This window comes from Lactuca sativa, chromosome 4 (assembly GCF_002870075.4).
Source record: "Lactuca sativa cultivar Salinas chromosome 4, Lsat_Salinas_v11, whole genome shotgun sequence".
Classification (NCBI taxonomy): Eukaryota; Viridiplantae; Streptophyta; class Magnoliopsida; order Asterales; family Asteraceae; genus Lactuca; species Lactuca sativa.
Genome location: NC_056626.2, coordinates 123731473 through 123751016, shown reverse-complemented (window position 1 = coordinate 123751016; position 19544 = coordinate 123731473). Strand labels below are relative to the sequence as shown.

The 19544-nt window shown below is 37.0% G+C and overlaps 2 protein-coding genes across 2 annotated transcripts; both read right to left on the bottom strand.

Annotated features, from left to right (window-relative positions):
* Positions 1-10227: 10227 nt before the first annotated feature.
* On the bottom strand, positions 10228-11835 carry LOC111877890 (vegetative cell wall protein gp1). The gene is made up of 2 exons (XM_023874394.2): positions 10898-11835; positions 10228-10807 (listed from the first exon to the last, which is right to left on the bottom strand). The coding sequence occupies exons 1-2, from the start codon at positions 11806-11808 to the stop codon at positions 10450-10452; spliced, it is 1269 nt and encodes a 422-aa protein (XP_023730162.2). The 5' UTR covers positions 11809-11835; the 3' UTR covers positions 10228-10449.
* A 3773-nt stretch (positions 11836-15608) lies between these two features.
* Positions 15609-18408, bottom strand: LOC111877914 (eukaryotic translation initiation factor 4B3). Its single transcript, XM_023874417.3, has 2 exons — positions 17106-18408; positions 15609-15875 (listed from the first exon to the last, which is right to left on the bottom strand). The coding sequence occupies exons 1-2, from the start codon at positions 18305-18307 to the stop codon at positions 15791-15793; spliced, it is 1287 nt and encodes a 428-aa protein (XP_023730185.1). The 5' UTR covers positions 18308-18408; the 3' UTR covers positions 15609-15790.
* Positions 18409-19544: the final 1136 nt, after the last annotated feature.

Genomic DNA, 19544 nt, shown 5'->3' with positions numbered 1-19544 from the left:
AATTGACAAGAATCATACGCACTAAGTTAACTATAATAGGTATAGTTAAGGCCACTATTACTCGCTAAAGCTACTACTCTATAATACACTCTATAATGATACTATATACTAATACGAGAACATACTACGAGTATACAAAAGACTACTACGCTATAATACAAGAGAAAGCACTAATCAAGAGATAACACACTAACCCACTACGAGATACTTTATTCGCTACGCACTACGCCCAAAGTCTTCTGGCAGGAAGACAACGCTATATGTATAGATCTATACGGGGCAGACGCTATTACATCCCGACTGTTAACCTCAGTCCGAGCCGTACAGGTCCAGGGATGCCACTACTTCACTACATTGTGCATGACCGGGAAGGTCATGGGGTCCTCTATTACTCACACTATCGGTAACATACAAGAAATACACTATCACCACACTAAAATACTAACTAAGAGTTAAGTTAAAATCCCGAAGTAATCAAGTATCTAACACTATAGAAAGTTTGCACCACTATTATTGATTTCAGGCATAACTTACCATATTGCATTACTTATTGGAAACCCACTATTATACTGTTACAATGAATGTTTTCTTCAATGATGAAAATTACATGTTTCTTAAAGGTTTTCACTTACAAAGTATTTCTAGAAAATATAGGATTTTCTAGGTTTTTCTACTACTTATGAATGTAAATTACAGCTTTTCATACTATTGGTTCTAATGCTTTTTATACAAAAACTCACACTAAACTCTTATGAACTCACCAGCTTTATGTTGATATTCGTTTTCAAAATAACTTGTATCCTCAGGTCAAAGATAGACAGGTACAGGTGCAACATTTTGGAGAAGGTGGAGCATACAAGATCCATCTCTTATTTTTGTAATACTTTTGGTGATTGTTAAACATTATAAAACACACTTGTAATTAAACTCACTATGTAATGCAATGGTTGTATGTTTCTTGTTTTTACTATTATGCAATTGTGATGATACTGTACATGACGTCCTCCACTCCGAAACGTATTCCGCCGTTATCGGTTTTGGGGTGTGACAATGTGGGTGTGCCTCATCTGTTATGTGGAATATGTATTGAATGAAAATGCTATACAGGTTTTAAACTATGTATGAAAATATATATTTTTATCTACTAATATGTTGGGTAAAACATGGGTAGATAGTTGGTGTGTAATAACCAGATGAGAGGCCTCGATGTTGTTGTTGTTGTTGATCTAGCTATTCAGCGGAGTATGGATAACGACCACAGACTCTTTCTAGACAGTCCTGTGGAACGCTAGCAGGTTCATAACCTGTAGGTGTTGTGAACAATGTGTTCACCGGGTACTCTATCCCCCTCATGGTTGCCTTTAGGATATCTATTGTTGAGGAAACCCCTTAGCAGTAATGTCCGTCCTGATGAAAATCCTAGATTAGGTCCCTTGAGATAGAAGTTGTTTTAGGGACGTAAAGTGAGGATAACGGGAATGGGTAATTGGGTTATTGTTAGTTGGTGAAATTAAATATAATTTATTTATTGTGGGTTGAAAACCCTATATGCTCATCAGGCTTCCAAACCTGACCCACTCAGTTTTATTTGTATTACAGGAAGTGGCGCAAGGGCGTAAGATAGATGAATCATCGAGTTGTTTTGTTTACAAGTCTGTATATGTATATATTTGTTGAATGACTTGTAATGTTATCGTTTATGCTTTATGGTCTGTATCGGAACATGACATCCCGAGTTTTGATTATATAATGAAAATGCATCTCTTGATGAAATGCTTTGATAAATATTATTTTATCATGTTTTGTTTTGGGAACAAATTCCGCAACACTTTTAAATCAAAAGGATTTACTCTGAAATTATTTTAAAAAGCATAAATGAAATCGGTCTTTCCTGGCCATGATTTTGGGGATGTCACAGTTGGTATCAAAGCATTAGTTTAAGCGAACTAGGAATTTGTAGGATCTCTAGACTTAAACTTAGAATGCTAAGTGGAATTTTGAGATGTGTGTCTGTTGGATTTTAGACACGAGCACTAGTTTATTTTTAGGAAATTTGCCTAAAATGCTTTTATGTGCTAAATGTTATATGTTGCCATATATGATATTATTTGTTCGGATCTACGGTTTGTTACCAACCGGATCTGAAGGTTTATGTGTTTAGGATTCTAAGCGTATGTATATGATATTAGAACTAGCATGTAATCATTTCGGAGTGATAAGGATGATTTGAAATCTATCGTGAATGAAGATCTAAATTTCACCTTATTCGGTGTGTAGATCAAAAATGGTGAGAACAAGGAGTGGCGTTGGAAACGCGGATGAAAACAGGAATCAACCGCCAGTGATTGAGCAAATACCCGTTGTAGCAGCAGCACCAGAACCAATAACAATGGTTGGGGTGCAAGCCATGATTCGGGCTATGTTAGCCGAACAAAGGGATGAGATGCGACAGATGTTGCATGATAATAGGGATGAACCTATCATACCTATTGAGGAACCCGAATTGATTCCCGAGCAATCGGAGGAAGGGACAATAGTCGCATTATGATTCAAGTTGGGACTCAAGGAGAATGAAGGAACGATCCGGAAAGGAGAAACAATAAGGATGGGCGAATGTACAAGAACTTCTTGGGCGCCAAGCCGCCAAGTCTTTCTGGGAACCCAAAGCCTGTTGAGATAATGGATTGGATCTCCGAAATGGAGATGGTATTTGAAAGTTGCGACTGTAGCAACAAACAGAGGACTGTCTTTGCAGTTAGACAACTAAAGACTGGAGTATTGAGTTGGTGGAAGTTGTTGGCAGATACTATGCCACGAGGGGAAGCCCTGAAAATGTCATGAGAGGAGTTCTTGGAACAACTAAGGGTGCAGTATTGTTCAGAGATAGATCTGATTGATCTGAACAATGAGTTCCAAAACTTGAAGAAGGGGAGGATGAGCATAGATGACTATGCTACTGCATTCACTGAGAAAATGAATTTATTTCCGTACCTAGTGCCAACGGAACTCTCCAAGATTGAGAGGTTTGCTAATGGACTGCCTGTTGACTTTGGTCCGACAGTCAAGATGGCAACTACTCTGAAAACGGTTGTTCGTGCAGCTAAGAATGTGGAGGCCCAGCAGAAGGAAAAGGGTCTAGAAAGGATAGAAGTTGGTGAAAAGAGGAAGTTCGATGGAACTTCAGGGTCCAATAAGAAAAACAAGTTCTCGAAGTCTGGTTCGAGGGGAAGTGGAGGCGAAGCGAAATGGTGCGACAAATGTAAGAAGAAGCATCATGGAAAATGTGAGGTAGCGGCCACATGCTACAAATGTGGAAAGCCAGGGCACTATGCAAATGAATGCAGTCTCTCTAAGAAGGTTTTCTATGGTTGTGGTGAGGAGGGACACATGTCGAGGGACTGCCCGAAGAAGAAGGAGGCAGCTAGACCCAACATTCTGCCAAAGCCAAAGGTGAGAGCATTCCAGATGACACTGGAAGCTGCTAAAGATGAAGCTGATGTCGCTTCAGGTACCTTTCTCGTAAACACATTGCCTGCCCAAATTTTATTTGATTCTGGAGCCAACTACTCCTTTATATCGCATGAATTTGGTAGAAAACTAGATTTACCTGTTGTTAGACTAGATAATGCCTTATTAGTCGAAGTTGCTAGTGGCAAGTTTGTACCTGTTAGCCATCGTATGAAAAACATCTTAATTGATCTGAGTGGGAATAAGTTCCACGAGAAATTATTGCCTATCGAACTTAATGGTTTCGACATCGTGCTTGGAATGGATTGGCTTAGCGCCAATGATGCTGAAATTTTATGCAAGAAGAAAATAGTGAAAGTGAACCCGCCTGGGAAGGAATCGTTTATGGTGTATGGAGATAAACGCATAGTAAATTCTGGAATCATTTCTCTAATGAAAGCCAGAAAATGTTTGACCAAGGGGTGTACATCATACTTAGCATTCGTGATCAATGCTAAGAAGGAAAAGAAGGTGATGCAAAATATTCCTGTTGTGTGTGATTATCCAGAAGTATTTCCTGAAGATCTTCCTGGATTACCACCTGATAGACAAGTGGAGTTCAGAATAGACTTGTTACCAGGAACGACGCCAATAGCAAAAGCACCTTATCGATTAGCACCGACGGAGATGAAGGAGTTGATGATGCAACTTCAGGAGTTATTGGAAAAAGGTTTCAATAGACCTAGTTCATCACCCTGGGGAGCTCCGGTGTTATTTGTGAAGAAGAAAGATGGAAGTATGAGAATGTGCATTGATTACCGAGAGTTGAATAAGGCAACAATAAAGAATAGATATCCGTTGCCGAGGATTGATGACCTGTTCGATCAACTACAAGGTTCATGTTATTTTTCAAAGATCGAACTAAGGTCAGGATATCATCAGCTGAAAGTAAGAGAGCAGGATATAGAGAAGACTGCATTCAGAACCTGATATGGACACTACGAGTTTTTAGTTATGTCGTTTGGACTAACCAATGCTCCAGCAGCATTCATGGATTTAATGAACAGAGTTTGTAATCCGTTCCTAGATAAATCTGTGATAGTGTTCATAGATGACATTCTAATTTATTCGAAAAGCCAAGAGGAGCATGGCAGACACTTGCGAGAAGTGTTAGAAGTCTTGAAGAAGGAGAAGTTGTATGCTAAGTTCTCCAAATGTGATTTTTGGATTCGTGAAGTCCAATTCTTGGGTCACGTGGTCAACCAAGAAGGGATAATGGTTGATCTAGCGAAGATCGAAGTTGTGATGAAATGGGAACAACCGAAAAGTCCCACGGAGATCCGAAGCTTTTTGGGATTATCGGGATATTATCGAAGGTTTATCCAAGGCTTTTCTTCGATCGCTACTCCGTTGACAGCTTTGACCCACAAAGGAGTTACTTATGCTTGGAATGATAAGAATAAAAAAGCATTCGAGAAGCTAAAGAAGAAACTATGCGAGGCACCGATACTTTCTCTACCCGATGGAGTTGAAGACTTCGCTGTTTATAGCGATGTGTCTGGGGTTGGATTGGGTTGTGTTTTGACCCAAAGAGAAAAGGTGATAGCATATACATCTTGACAGCTGAAAGAGCATGAAAAGAACTACCCAACTCATGATTTGGAGTTGGCAGCGGTAGTTTTCGCTCTGAAGATATGGAGGCATTACCTCTATGGCACAAAGTGCAAACTTTTCACTGATCATAAGAGTCTCCAATATCTCTTTGGTCAGAAGGAATTGAATATGAGGCAACAACGCTGGCTAGAATTACTTAAAGACTACGACTACGAGATACTTTACCACCCCGGTAAGGCTAATGTTGTTGCTGATGCTCTCAGTCGGAAAGTCAATCTTGAAAGGAAAAGGCCAAGAGCGTTGAGAATTGAAGTTGTCTCGACCATTGTGGAAATTACAAAGAAAGCTCAAGAGGAAGCTTCTGAAAAGAATGATCGAAAGGAGGAACGTTTGGGCAAAACGTTGGTGTTCGGTGTAAACAGTCATGGACTGAATGTGTTCCAAGATCGGATTTGGATACCTAAGACAGGAGGAGTCAGAGATCTTCTGATGGAAGAAGCTCACAAAACCATGTACTCGATGCATCCCGGTAGCACTAAAATGTATAGGGACCTAAAACCCTACTACTGGTGGCCGACGATGAAGCTTGATGTTGCAAAGTATGTGGCTGAGTGTGTGACTTGTGCGAGAGTAAAGACACAACATCAGAAACCGTACGGGAGTTTAGAACCATTGCCTGTGCCTATGGGTAAGTGGGAAGACATTGCTATGGATTTTGTCACTAAACTGCCCAGAACAAAGAATAGTCACGACATGATTTGGGTGGTCGTTGATCGATTCACTAAGAGTGTGCATTTCATAGCAGCCAAGGAGAAATGGTCTATGGAGAAGCTTGCAAATTCTTACGTGAAGGAAATTGTGAGGCTTCACGGTGTTCCGTTAACGATTGTGTCGGATCATGATAGCCGTTTCACCTCGAGGTTTTGGAAAAGTCTACAAGAGGAATTGGGTACCAAGTTGTGTTTAAGTACAGCTTACCATCCGCAGACTGATGGTTAGAGCGAACGAACGATACAAACGCTTGAAGATATGCTGAGAGCATGTAATCTAGAATTCCTAGGTAACTGGGATGAACATTTACCTTTGGTAGAATTTTCCTACAATAATAGTTTCCACTCGAGCATTAAGATGGCACCTTACCAAGCTTTGTATGAACAGAAGTGTCGTACGCCGTCTTGTTGGCTTGAGGCTGGGGAAAAGCAGTTTATGGGACCGGAGATGGTTCATCAAACTGCTGAAAAGTTGAAAATAATTAGGGAAAGAATGTTAGCAGCTCAGGATCGTCAAAAGAGCTATGCTGACAAAAAGCGAAGACCGATGACTTTTGAAGTTGGGGATTCGGTTTTGCTTAAAGTCTCGTCGTGGAAGGGAATTATAAGATTTGGTAAAAGGGGAAAACTAAGTCCAAGGTTTATTGGACCGTTTAAAGTTCTTCAGAGGATTGGGAACCAAGCTTACAAGCTCGAACTACCAGAAGAACTTAATGGAATTCATAACACTTTTCATGTGTGTTATTTGAGGAAGTTCACGGGGGAAGTTCCCGACATGATTCCACTTTCGGAGTTGAGAATCGATGAGAACAAAAGGTTGATTGAAGAACCAGAGGCAATTGTTGACCGAAAGACTAAGAAGTTGCGACACAAGATGGTCGAGTTGGTGCTTGTCCGATGGAAACACACGAATGGGCCGAATCTCACCTGGGAGACGGAGAGTGACATGATGGGTCGCTATCCGCATTTGTTTGTTGATGTGTGATTCCGGGGACGGAATCATTCTAAGGTGTAGAGAATTGTAACGCCCGCGTTTCCAGGCTAGGCATTATCATTGATGTAATAGTCTAGGTTAACCCTTGTAACTCTTTTTGAAGTAATTAATGATGAAATATTTGAGTATTATGTGAATTATGTGAATTATATGAATTATGTGTTTATTTTCTTAATTATTATAATTTAATGAATTAAGAATAAAATAAGCGTCAAATTTGAAGTGTGGGATAATCCCAATATCTTTGCGTAAAGATGTAGTGGTCGAAACAAGGATTCCGAAGATAAAAAGAATGCCGAAATCCGAGTTATAACGAAGAAGTTATGACCTGTCGAAGTTTCGCGACAGAACCGACAACGCTGAATGATGTAAAAAGTGAAATTTACATTAGAGCAATATTTAGCCTTAGTGATCTAAACGAAATTCGTAGAGTACGTTAAACCGAGAGCGTGCATAAAAAGAACGCCCAAATTTGACTTCGTATGAGAAAGTTATGATTTTTCAAAGTTTCCACTTAGCAGTATGCAGCCCGGATACTCGATTTGAGATCGAGCGGTTTTTAGCCGAAACAATCTAAATGAGAATCGAAGGTCTCGTTAATAGGAGTAAAACGATAAAAAGATAGGCGAAAACGGACGTCGGATGAAGAAGTTATGAATTTATAACGGAATTTTCCTGTCCCGGCCTACTAAAAATAAATAATAAAAATAAATCAAAATTAGCCAATGGAGTCTAAATGAAAATTGTAGATCATAGTCTCACCTACGCGTGGATATAAAGAACGTCGAAAACGGAGTTCGTATGAGGAAGATATGAATTTTTCAAGTTTATTAAATATTTTCGATATTTTATTTATATATATATTCCGATATTATCCGAAGGGGGGGAGTCAGCGATCTTATCGTCATTACGCCCAGCGTAATCTCAAGTTACGCCCAGCGTAATTCGACCTTCCAGCCCCTATAAAAGGAGGTCGAGGGCAACCGATTTCATTGCTCATTTCTTCCCTTTTTCTCGCGTTTTTGCATTGTTTTTCGTGCAAGAATTATCCCGAAGCCCCGGTATCATTCCCGAGCCCCGAAGCAAGTCCCGAGGTCCTGAAGATCCCGAGAAGTAAGATTCCTGAGCCGAAGCTCTGCCCGCGAGGAGTCCGGTTTTTGTGAAGATCTTCCAGATCTGTCGAAGAATACTACTTCTACAAGCCGTAGTGATGTCCGATCATCTTCTGATCAAGTGAGTGTGTAGTTACTTTCTTCTAACGCATAATTATGAAGTATTTTATACGAAATACGTGTTATGTGTATAATTTTGTTGTTATATGTGTGAATGTATATTCATTCTCTTCTATCTCATAGATCTGATTTATTTTCTATGAAATACGTGTTATGTGGGTGTGCCTCATCTGTTATGTGGAATATGTATTGAATGAAAATGCTATATAGGTTTTAAACTATGTATGAAAATATATATTTTTATCTACTAATATGTTGGGTAGAACATGGGTAGATAGTTGGTGTGTAATAAACAGATGAGGGGCCTCGATGTTGTTGTTGTTGTTGATCTAGTTATTCAGCGGAGTATGGATAACGACCACAGACTCTTTCTAGACAGTCCTGTGGAACGCTAGCAGGTTCATAACCTGTAGGTGTTGTGAACAATGTGTTCACCGGTGTACTCTATCCCCCTCATGGTTGCCTTTAGGATATCTATTGTTGAGGAAACCCCTTAGCAGTAATGTCCGTCCCGATGAAAATCCTAGATTAGGTCCCTTGAGATAGAAGTTGTTTTAGGGACGTAAAGTGAGGATAACGGGAATGGGTAATCAGGTTATTGTTAGTTGGTGAAATTAAATATAATTTATTTATTGTGGGTTGAAAACCCTATATGCTCATCAGGCTTCCAAGCCTGACCCACTCAGTTTTATTTGTATTACAGGAAGTGGCACAAGGGTGTAAGATGGATGAATCATCGAGTTGTTTTGTTTACAAGTCTGTATATGTATATATTTGTTGAATGGCTTGTAATGTTATCGTTTATGCTTTATGGTCTGTATCGGAACATGACATCCCGAGTTTTGATTATATAATGAAAATGCATCTCTTGATGAAATGCTTTGATAAATATTATTTTATCATGTTTTGTTTTGGGAACAAATTCCGCAACACTTTTAAATCAAAAGGATTTACTCTGAAATTATTTTAGAAAGCATAAATGAAATCGGTCTTTTCTGGCCGTGATTTTGGGGTTGTCACACCTACCTAGTGTACATCATAAGTCCTGTAGTTATAACCAGCGTCTCTTGGAGGGAGAGCGAGAATTTGTTTATAGATCTATACGGGATTGACACCCCCACACCTGAGTTGTTTGCTACAGCTAGACGAGCCAGTCTAGGGTGACAAATGTTTTACCGAACACGACGCCTGAAGAACGTCATGACAGGCATATCAGTCATATCAAGCATGGTTATAGCAACTCACATAGAGAATAATAAACAAATAAATTTACGGAATACATATACTCTTTTTGTGATACAAAGTACGTACTATACATTTTCATTTCTCAGGTCTTGGGGTTAAGACCACATTTTTTTAGAGCATATAGAATTTTCTGGGAACTCTCTTTATACATTATCAAAAAAGAACACGCATGCTCTAATACAAGATTTGAAACAAAACTTACAAACCATTTTACAGGAAATATCGGATTTTCTGTTGTTTACAAAATGATACAAAGTTTTCATACAAACACGCTTATGAACTCACCAACATTATATATGTTGACGTTTTCAAAATAACTTGTATTCTCAGGGACTCGTTAAGCAGGTTGGTCTTCAAGAACATGTGGACTTTTGTCGTATTTTTGCTTCCATCATACATTTAATATTTTGGCATGTAATTTTTTTGAACAAATACAATGATGTAAACCATGTATTTTGTATTATCGAATGTATGGTGATGATGTTGTCTATGATTCATTTATATACATTGTGATGATATTACAAGATGAAGTCACCCGCCCCCGGACATTTCTGCCGTCTGGTTCGGGGGTGTGACAGAGCTCCGATACCATGTAAGATAATAGAATTGTTTGATTGATATTTAATAGTGAGAGTTAAATATCATATAAATAAGGATACAAAAATGACCTAACTTAAATCCCTAATAGCCTTAGACCTAAACTAAAATTTATTAACAATCTTGTGTAGAGTTATGTGTGTAATTCTCTTTGATCGGTGTATCTTATGATTTACTTTGTTTAGATTTGTTGTTTGTAAACACTTTCTGCAAAATATCCGGTAATTGTTTATGTTCTTGTTTAAAGTTGTTCAAGATTATTTAATATTTTAAGTGTATGTATGTATGCATGAATAATATGTATCGAGTCATATTCCCATTTATGAAGTAAAAAAACACAACACCTAAGTATAATTACCCTGGACAACTAGACAAGTTGTTTCCTCTTAATTCTAAAAAGCCAAAAGAAATGTCTTCCAAAAATACATGATCCATTCTCAATCCCAATAAACGTTTATCATCTAATCATAGCCATATTCATCATCGCAAGCAAAACGGTTGATAGGATTAAGCAATGGGTGAATCAATATAGAGTTCGTTAAGTTTGTGATCATGTGCATGTTGTAAATTTGCATGTAACATTCCCGGTTGCTCCAGAGTTTGCCTTCATGAAGCGTTTAGCGGCTGCAAGAACTTGTTCTACAGTGTCTTCCATAAGTGCCCAATTTAGTCGATGGACGATATCATGAGGTTCATAAGCAAACACGATGCTACTATAAGAATTCAAGAGAGCAGTTGTTCCTTCCCTTAAAAGTGTCCGATAAGGATCTCGTCTTCCATACATGCTTTCATATATCGTCATGTTTCTGCCATATCTTATTGAAGCCAATGGCCCAAACACAAGTTCTACTTTTAGGTCTGGGTTCATCACTTTCCAATAGCATTTGTGTTGAGGCAGCATCCACATTCTAAATAAAATCATTCAACAAATTAATGAATAATTACACCCTTTGGATATCAAGAAGCATAAGTTAGTCTTTAAGTGTGATCAAACTTACTGGTATGAACAAGCTGAAGCTTCAAAGAACGGCTTGGCTGGCATGGGAGGCAACGGAGGTAACTCAGGCAATGGCGGCAATGCAGGTAGTGGTGGTAATGGTGGAGGCAAGGGCTGCAATGGAGGCAACTCAAGCAATGGTGGCAATACGGACCACCGTGGCCGTGCAGGTACTGGCGGCTGTGTCGGTGGAAAGGACATAAATGGAGGTGACTCTTGTAATGGCGGCAATGAAGACCGTCGTGGCCTTCGTTCAGGTACCGACGGTTGTGTTGGTGGCCAGGAAAGAAATGGAGGTGGCTCATGCAATGGTGGCATTGCAGACCACCGTGGTCGTCGTTCAGGGGTCGGTGGTTGTATCGGAGGCAAGGACAGCAATGGGGGCGACTCATGCACTGGCGGCAGTTCAGACCATGGCGGTAGTGCAGGAAACGGTGGCAGGGATGGTAACGGAGGTAGTGCAGGCAACGGGGGTAGTGCAGGTAAAGGTGGTAATGCCGGTAACGGTGGAAGTGTCGGTGGAAATTGCAACAATGGAGGTATATTAGGAAATGGTGGCAGTGCAGGCAATGGTGGCAATTCAGGTAATGGCGGCAGTGCAGGCAACGGAGGCAATGGCAGCCAGCGCACTCGTGGAGTCAACGGTCGTGGTGGAGGCAATTCAGGATGGTGCACCGGCGGCGAATAGTCAGGTGGAAAGTTATCTGGAGGAGGAGGAAACGGGGGCTCCATCAGTGGCGGGAAAGGAGGCAATGGAGGCAATGGTGACAATTCAGGAGCTGGACAGTCAGGAGGAAAGTCGAACGGAGGAGGCAATAGTGGTGGTTGCGGTGAGTATCGAGGGCAAAAAGGAGAAGGCGTGACAGGTTGACTAACCAAAGTATCTACCGTGTAAATTTCAGTATCAAACATCTTAAACGTAAGTCTGAAGTTCTGAGCAGGGCCGGCTTCTGCAGCACAGCCCTGGCCGTCGCCGGAAACCTGAGCCCGACAACCACTCATGTCCATCGGACCTCTAAATTTGATTGTGTAGGTCCCAAGCCAGTTTGTAGTTTCTTCTGTCAAGACTGTGAACTGCCCATGCTCACCCGGGCAAGCCAATAATACTCTTACTCCTACAATATACAAAAATTCCATATTTAGTCCTTAAACTCTAAACTATTTTGTTAAGAGAAATTGTCCATAGACTTTTTTTTCTTCTTTACATTGATTGCCCAAAATAGTCAATTATGTCTTAAACTGCATTTTACAATTATTATAAACTTGGACCATTTTCCCCTTATCATATGTTTTCTTGATAAAAAATGTAAAGCTAAATAATATTTAAAATATATTTGAGATATGAAATCACACTTTAAAAAATAAAAGAAACAATTAATTGATAGCAAATCTATGAGTTAAAACTTGACTTACACAAATTGTATTTTTTATATATTTTTATATGTTAATATCATAAATAGGTAATCAACAATTTTTTTAAAACACTTTTGTTCTAAAAAATATTATCAAAAGAAAGGTATTGAAATTTTATATTCATAAAATACCAATATTTAAATGATTTTTTATGAACAAAATTAAATAGTTTTTTACTTAGAGCATTTCTAATAATAAATTTTTGAGATTTTCTAACATGTTTCCTATGGGCACACATAAGAAGAGTAATTGAACTATTAATTATGATGAATATTATCATAATAAAATATGAAATTTATTATAGAAAATATTCTTCATAATTAATGCATTTTACATTTAATTATGTAATATTTCCCATAATTAATAGTTCTTATGTATACCCTTAGGACACATGTTAGAAAATCCTTAGATTTTTAAAGCTTTTGGAATTTTTTACTATCGGAAACTAAGACGTATTATTTGAAAAGTCATTCCAAATGTTTATTTTTTGCTAATATTGTGATTTTCTTTTAGCCTTTTCACATTTATCCCTATATTTATTACTATTTTAGTTTATATCCTAATTAGATTTAGATGTGAGGTTATATTTAGACTTTATATTTATATTTAATTAGTAGACCGAGTTAATAAACAAAAGTTATTATTATTTTTTTTTAAAAAAGTTAATAAAAGATGCAAATAGATATCAAAACTTTCAAAATTAAAAAATTATCAAATATTACAAAATATTGTGGTTACATAATCTTTTATCATTTTTTTAAATACATATTTGAAAATTTTATCATTTTTATATTTTTGGAAGAAAAAAAAACACCCGACAAAGTTTATTAAGTTAATCTTTTTTGCATCAAGTGTCTATTAGAGACATTACACATAACTTACTTGTATAAAAAATTACACTCTCTTCATATAAAAATCATACAGTGTTTCTAGCTATGTCCAACGACACCATTAAGTATCTTATCATACAAGTAAGTTCATCATCGATGAACTGGCAGATCATACCCATGAAAGGTTGTTGATTACAAATAAATAACCTCAAGATGAAGCAAAACGTTCTAACTGACGACCACATAAAAATGATATATTCATTGAGATCGTGAAGAGAGCCAGTGGTGTCTTGTTGGTGATTACTTTTCAAATCAACCGGTTTTCCACCGAGCATCTTCAGGTGGGGGTTTTGGATGGATAAGGAAGTATTCATTAGAAATGTCGATTTATTATCCAATCAAACTATTTAGATTGAAGGAGGATGCAATTGGGAGTAATGGTTAAAGAAAAGGTCAAGGGGCATGGTACAAAATAATTCCTTCTATTAATGAATTTAATCAGATTAATTATTAACATACAAAAAGTTATTGGTCTGATGACCAAGTAAAGGATGTTGCAAGAAAATTGTTTTATTCTATATACAAGAAGCTATTTAGATATGAGCACGCATGTGCAATTCTTAAGGATGAGCCTAAATTAAAGGGGGTGATACGGATCATGCTAAGAGAAGAAAAACTAGCCCGTGTAGTGTAGTTACACAACATCATTAGATGCATAAACAAGCTTCAACATTGAAGACGATGTAGCTGAAGTCCGTCACATGGAAAAGAAAAAAAATTATACAAAAGCAAAAAGAAAAAGGAACTACTTCAAAACAAAACAAAAAATCTTAGAGATTAAATTAACAAAACTAACTCTTTTCAGATGTCTCAGATAAAGTATTAGAACACACGAAGGAAATCACAGATTCATTCAAGCATTAAAAAAGGATCAAAGAAATAAAAAACTTAACTCCAAATACCAAAAAAAAAAAAAAACAACAAGGATATCATCAAATCTTTGTACGATGAGATAAAAATAAAAATATTTAAGATAATAAAATCATATTTTACAACGCGAAAGAAAAAGTTAATGACATCAAATCTATTAGTAGTCAACAAAATATGAGTGGCCAATTTTGTTACTCTTATTTATAGATGTCACTAATTTTTTTCTTTCACTTTACAAAGTGTATTTTATTATCTTAAATATTTTTTCAATCTTATTTATCTTTATAGTTTTTTATATTATTTATATTAATGGTATTTTCTATTTTGTAAAAAAGAACAAATAATTTGTTATATATTTTTGTTATTTAAAAAAAACAATGATGCTTTGTTAAAAAGAAAAAAAAAAAGAAAAAAAAAAAAAAAAAAGGTTATTACCAATCTATAAGATTAACCATTTCTTTGTTAAATCGTCCTTATATCATTGAGTTGCTTAACAAATTACAGGGTTTTTTTTCTTGTTTTTATGGGGATAAATGATGTATAGAAAAGCTATTTCTTATTTAAAACCTAAATAGAGTGTCTCAATAACAACAAATGACTATTTTATTCTTCTATGTAGATGTAGAAGTAAAATCGAACAAAAATAATTATTTATTTAAGAAGTATTATAAATTGGAAGTGTAAAAGAAAAAAAAAAAAAAAAAGTAAAATTAACTAAAACAAGATTTGGTTTAGTAAGTATAACTCACCTCCAAGAGGATAATCAAGATGGTTAATCTCACCATCTTTGCACTGATCACAAAACACCCTCCCACTCACCATCGTTTCTCCATGACACACATCACTTGCACTTACACTTGACCCCACCACCAACACAACACTTGTCACCACCACACCAATGTAAATGTTTATCCAATCCATCCACATTTTAAGTTGCAACAAAACAATTACCACCACAAACAACACATTCACAAACTACTATTTAAGTTAATAAAGAAAAAGAGCACCACTTTTTCTAGCTAGCTTTGAAATATAGGGGTATCCAAGCTGACATACAACCTCTGAAGCCTAAGGTACAAACCATCATAGAAAGAGAAAGGAGGGTGGTGTAATGTTAGAGTCTCAACCGCCCACAATAAATAACAAGTTAACAAATAAAAGGAGATGAATGACAAGTAATAAGTAAGAACAGAGGCAGTAGTATATAAAAGGATGAGCCTTCTTTGTGTGTGTGTGTTGTTTTAAAGATTCATAATCTTTGTAACAAATTTGGACATTATCCATCTTTCACCCATAAATAAATATCATACTATTATACTAATGACTACTTAAAATTCAATTGACCCAAGAGGCATCAACGATAAAATGCTTGTTGTTCAACTAAACTTATGCCATGTAAATTGTCATGCCACCATAAAAGTTTAAGTCTTTGTGGATGTCTCAAATATATAAATATATAGTTGCTCTTAATAAATATAAAGTTGTGGATACATGCACTCATGTCTGAATTTAAAAAAAAAAAAAAAAAAAGAACAAAACTTATAAAGAGGAAACATAGTAACAATAATAAATTAACACAAAGTATGCATTTAGTCCTACAAAAATCACTCTACTCATCAAGAAGTCTATCAAAACTTGTAACAGTAGCAACAAAAACATGGAAAAATAGAACACAAAACTTGCCATTATATCTTCTTCTTCTTCTTCTTCTTTATCTCAAATCACTTCTGTGCATCTTCTTCTTCTTCTCCTCCTACTTCTTCTTCTGCAGGTTCTTCAGTATGTCCATTTTCAACTGTCTCACCACTACACATAACAAACACATCATCAAACAGTATGCAAGTATGCCATTAAGTACAATCTTTTTACAAAATTACCCCCTATTCTACTTTTGCTTTTACATTTCCACAAGTATGCTCTCATTTTCTCATATGTATTCTTTAATCTCATTTATCCAAGGCAGTATTTAATGGAAAAAGGAAACAAGGCTTACAATTTCTCATTTAGACATCATACTTCCAATTCCAATCACAGCTCATTTTAAGAAATGGTTATTAAATCAAAAGATACAATTAATTGTTATAATTACAAAAACAAGTTGACAGTTAAAGTCAAAAAGACAACTGATATACAAAGTTTCTTTATTCCCTACATTACAAGAAAAACAAAATTCCTAGAAATTAGAAGATCCCAAGAATAATTAGGTCATTTTTCTTTTTGGTTCAAGCAACCAATCAAAAGAACCATAAAAGTTTAATAACCAATCAACTGATTTTGCCATTTACTTCACTTCATGTATGTGGAAACAACAAGAAAATAAAGACAATGGCATAATATATACAATTTAATTTATTAAATTGCAAAAGCATCCAATCATTCTTGCCACTTTTTACTTCTTTCTTTCAAAAAATGAGTTCTTCCCAATGTAATTTCACAATAACAAAAGGAATGTTTGCAATAAAAACACATCTATAATGTTTTAAAGAGATAAAAACCCAACATTTATAGAAATATCCAAATTAACACAATAGTCTTTAGTTACAACACCAAAATACATCTTTTTATGTCCCACATTTGTTAATAGTGTATCATAAAGCTGCCAACAAATGCTTCTTGCTTAAAAACATTACCTTATAATCAAAAACATTACCAATGTTTAAGTATCCAATAATACCTCAAAAGGGGACAAATTCAACTCAAATGTCATGCTATAAACAGATTTTAAAATGTAATAATACAACTCACAAGAATAAACAAGTCATATTAGATACATAACAAGTCATAACCACAAAATAAGACGAATAGATTAAGGCCTAAGTGCAATGTACTTCAATTAATTGTGTGTATTATATCATCCCATTGTTACTTTTTCTATTACAGCAATATGAAATCTGCCCCATTATATCAGTAAAACTTGCTCTGTATTTGTATTTGAATGACATGGTTATAATTAGGTAGATTTTGAGGAGGATGCTATAATAAACAAATCAGTGAAAGTAAGTTGATGTTTAATGTAGAGTAATTATATTATCAAACCTTGGAGGAGGAGCATCATTGGTTTGGTCCTTTCTCCAGCTCCTCTCAGTTGAATCTTCATTGGATCTTGCCCTTCCGATGCCTCTTTTCATTCTATCTCCAGAACCTAATTCTTTAATTTTCATGGCTTCGAGCTTTTCATCCATCTCCTTCCAGTCTTCACCCTTTTCCTTCAACACCTGTTCTCTTGGACGTGCATCCCCAAATGGGTTTGAACCTTTTGGTTTCACAGCTCCCACGGTGTCAACAACGTCTCCCACCGGCAACTTTCTAGGCTGCAAATTAAGCTTGGGTCTACTCATACTCCCACCACCACCGCCGCCGCTCACTTCCTCCCTCTTTTTCCCCCAAGTGTCTGAATCAGAAGAGTCGATACCACCTCGGCGATCTCTTAAACTATCAAACGCATTCCCACCACCACCACCACCACCGAATCTCCGGGTTTCAACTTCTTTCTTTCTACCCCAATTATCAGAAGTATCAGCGTCCCCACTCGATTCAAACCCCATTCTTCTCTCCCTGTCAAATCCCCCACCATTCCTTCGCCCTTCTGATGGAGTATAGCTCTTGTTTGATGCCCAACTGTCCGATTCATCAGCACGGGAATGCGAGCCCTCAAAAAACCCGCCTCCTCCTCCTCCTCCTCTCTCCCTTCTCTCAAATCCACCACCACCGCCAATCGTTGATTTCTTCGCTGCCCCCCAGTCATCAATCTCATCGGCACGTGAAGGACCCAAAGGTTCCCTAGTCGATTTACGACCCTCATCACCACCACCGCCGTTAACCCTACCCGAACCCCATCTCGAATTCGACGAATCGCTGTTCCTATCACCACCGTAAGATCTAAACCCACCGCCTAACCTAGTCCGGTCCAATTCCTCAGCAGTCCGCTGGCGTGGACCGGTAGGAAGCATCATCATGTCCTCAGCGGTTAACCCCTTCGCCGCCTGATAAGTCTGACCGGAAGGCTTATTCGTCGACCCAGTTACAAACTCGCCAAGAGATAAAGCCTGTCCCTTCTTCTTCTTCGTTTTGGTGGCTGCGGCCGTCATCAGGTCAGGGAAATCAGACATCGCCGCCGCCGCAGCACGGTCGTTGGTGTTGGCATGGGTTTGTTCTTGTTTAAGCTCGTCTTCGTGTTCCTCGGAGTCCAGAGCCCAGGCGCCAGGTTTCGCCCACGCACTTGTTACAGTTGCCGCCATGGTTGCGTTGCGTTTCTCTCTTTGCTGTTTCGAGAGAAAGAAAAAGATAGGTTTTCAGAAGAGTGTGCGTATGCGTTTCTGCGTGAGATCGAAGCGTTTAAAGGATCGGTGGTATTATAAAACCGAGTTTTGATCGGACGGCTGATATATCGTTACAGAAACCTTGTGTGATCCGGATACTCTTTGGTGCAAACTGCAAACGGATGGTGGTGGTTGACTAAAATATTTCCTTTTTCTACAAAAATAACTAATATAAATAATATTTACAATTTGTGTAAAACTCTTTGATTTTTTTAGATAAGATATGGTTTCGATTTTCAAAAATATTTAATTAATTTAGTTAAGCCATCAAAATATTTACATAATAAAAACGAAAAACGAGTGTCCCAAAAATTATAAATAATTTTATTACAAAAGATAAAAATTGTTGTATTTATTTAATACATGTTTCAAAATTAAAATTATTACATTTATTGTTAGACAACAATTGAGTTAACTATATAAAATAATGTTAAAAATGTTTTTTATGGCAAAACTCATGTATAATCAATGAAAACAATTAACGTCAAATCATTAGTATCCATCACAAATGTGTGTTTTGTTGGAAATTTCATCATTTCAATAAGATTTTTTTTCCAAAGTTAACAAAGAGTATCTTTCTTAATAAAAAGTTTAGGCAAAAGAAATATTAGGTATTTGCACTTTCAAAAAAGTTACTTGATTATTTCTTCCTTAAACCCTTGATACTTGTTCTCAATAAATTACTTAAGCTGAGTGTTGGCTTTATTCGGAACTCATTAGGGTAAACTGAGTCGAGTAGGGATATAAGACACTTTCATTGTGGTTACACTTTAGCACCGACGAGTACATCATCCCCATTTTCTCGTTACCGAATCGGAAAAGAGTGTCTAGGGCGGATTCTACAAACTGCTTGAGGTGGGAAGCAAAGTATATGAGGATGAAGGGTTGAGAGGGAGCCGACTTGGGCGGGATCAGCGAGAACACTACTTTGTCCACCTTAGGATCAGCAGGTTTAGTGGATTCAGAGGGTTCAACAACAACCACTATCTTCACTTTTATATGTCATTTTTTATGCCAATTTCAGTTTCTAAATTCTTAGAAGATATCCGAGCTATTTTTTGTGGCGATATTGAGGATCGAAAAACATCTAGTATTAAGTTGGACATGGTATTTGTGTCAAAAACTAAAGATGGGCTTTATAATTGTATTTGTTAGC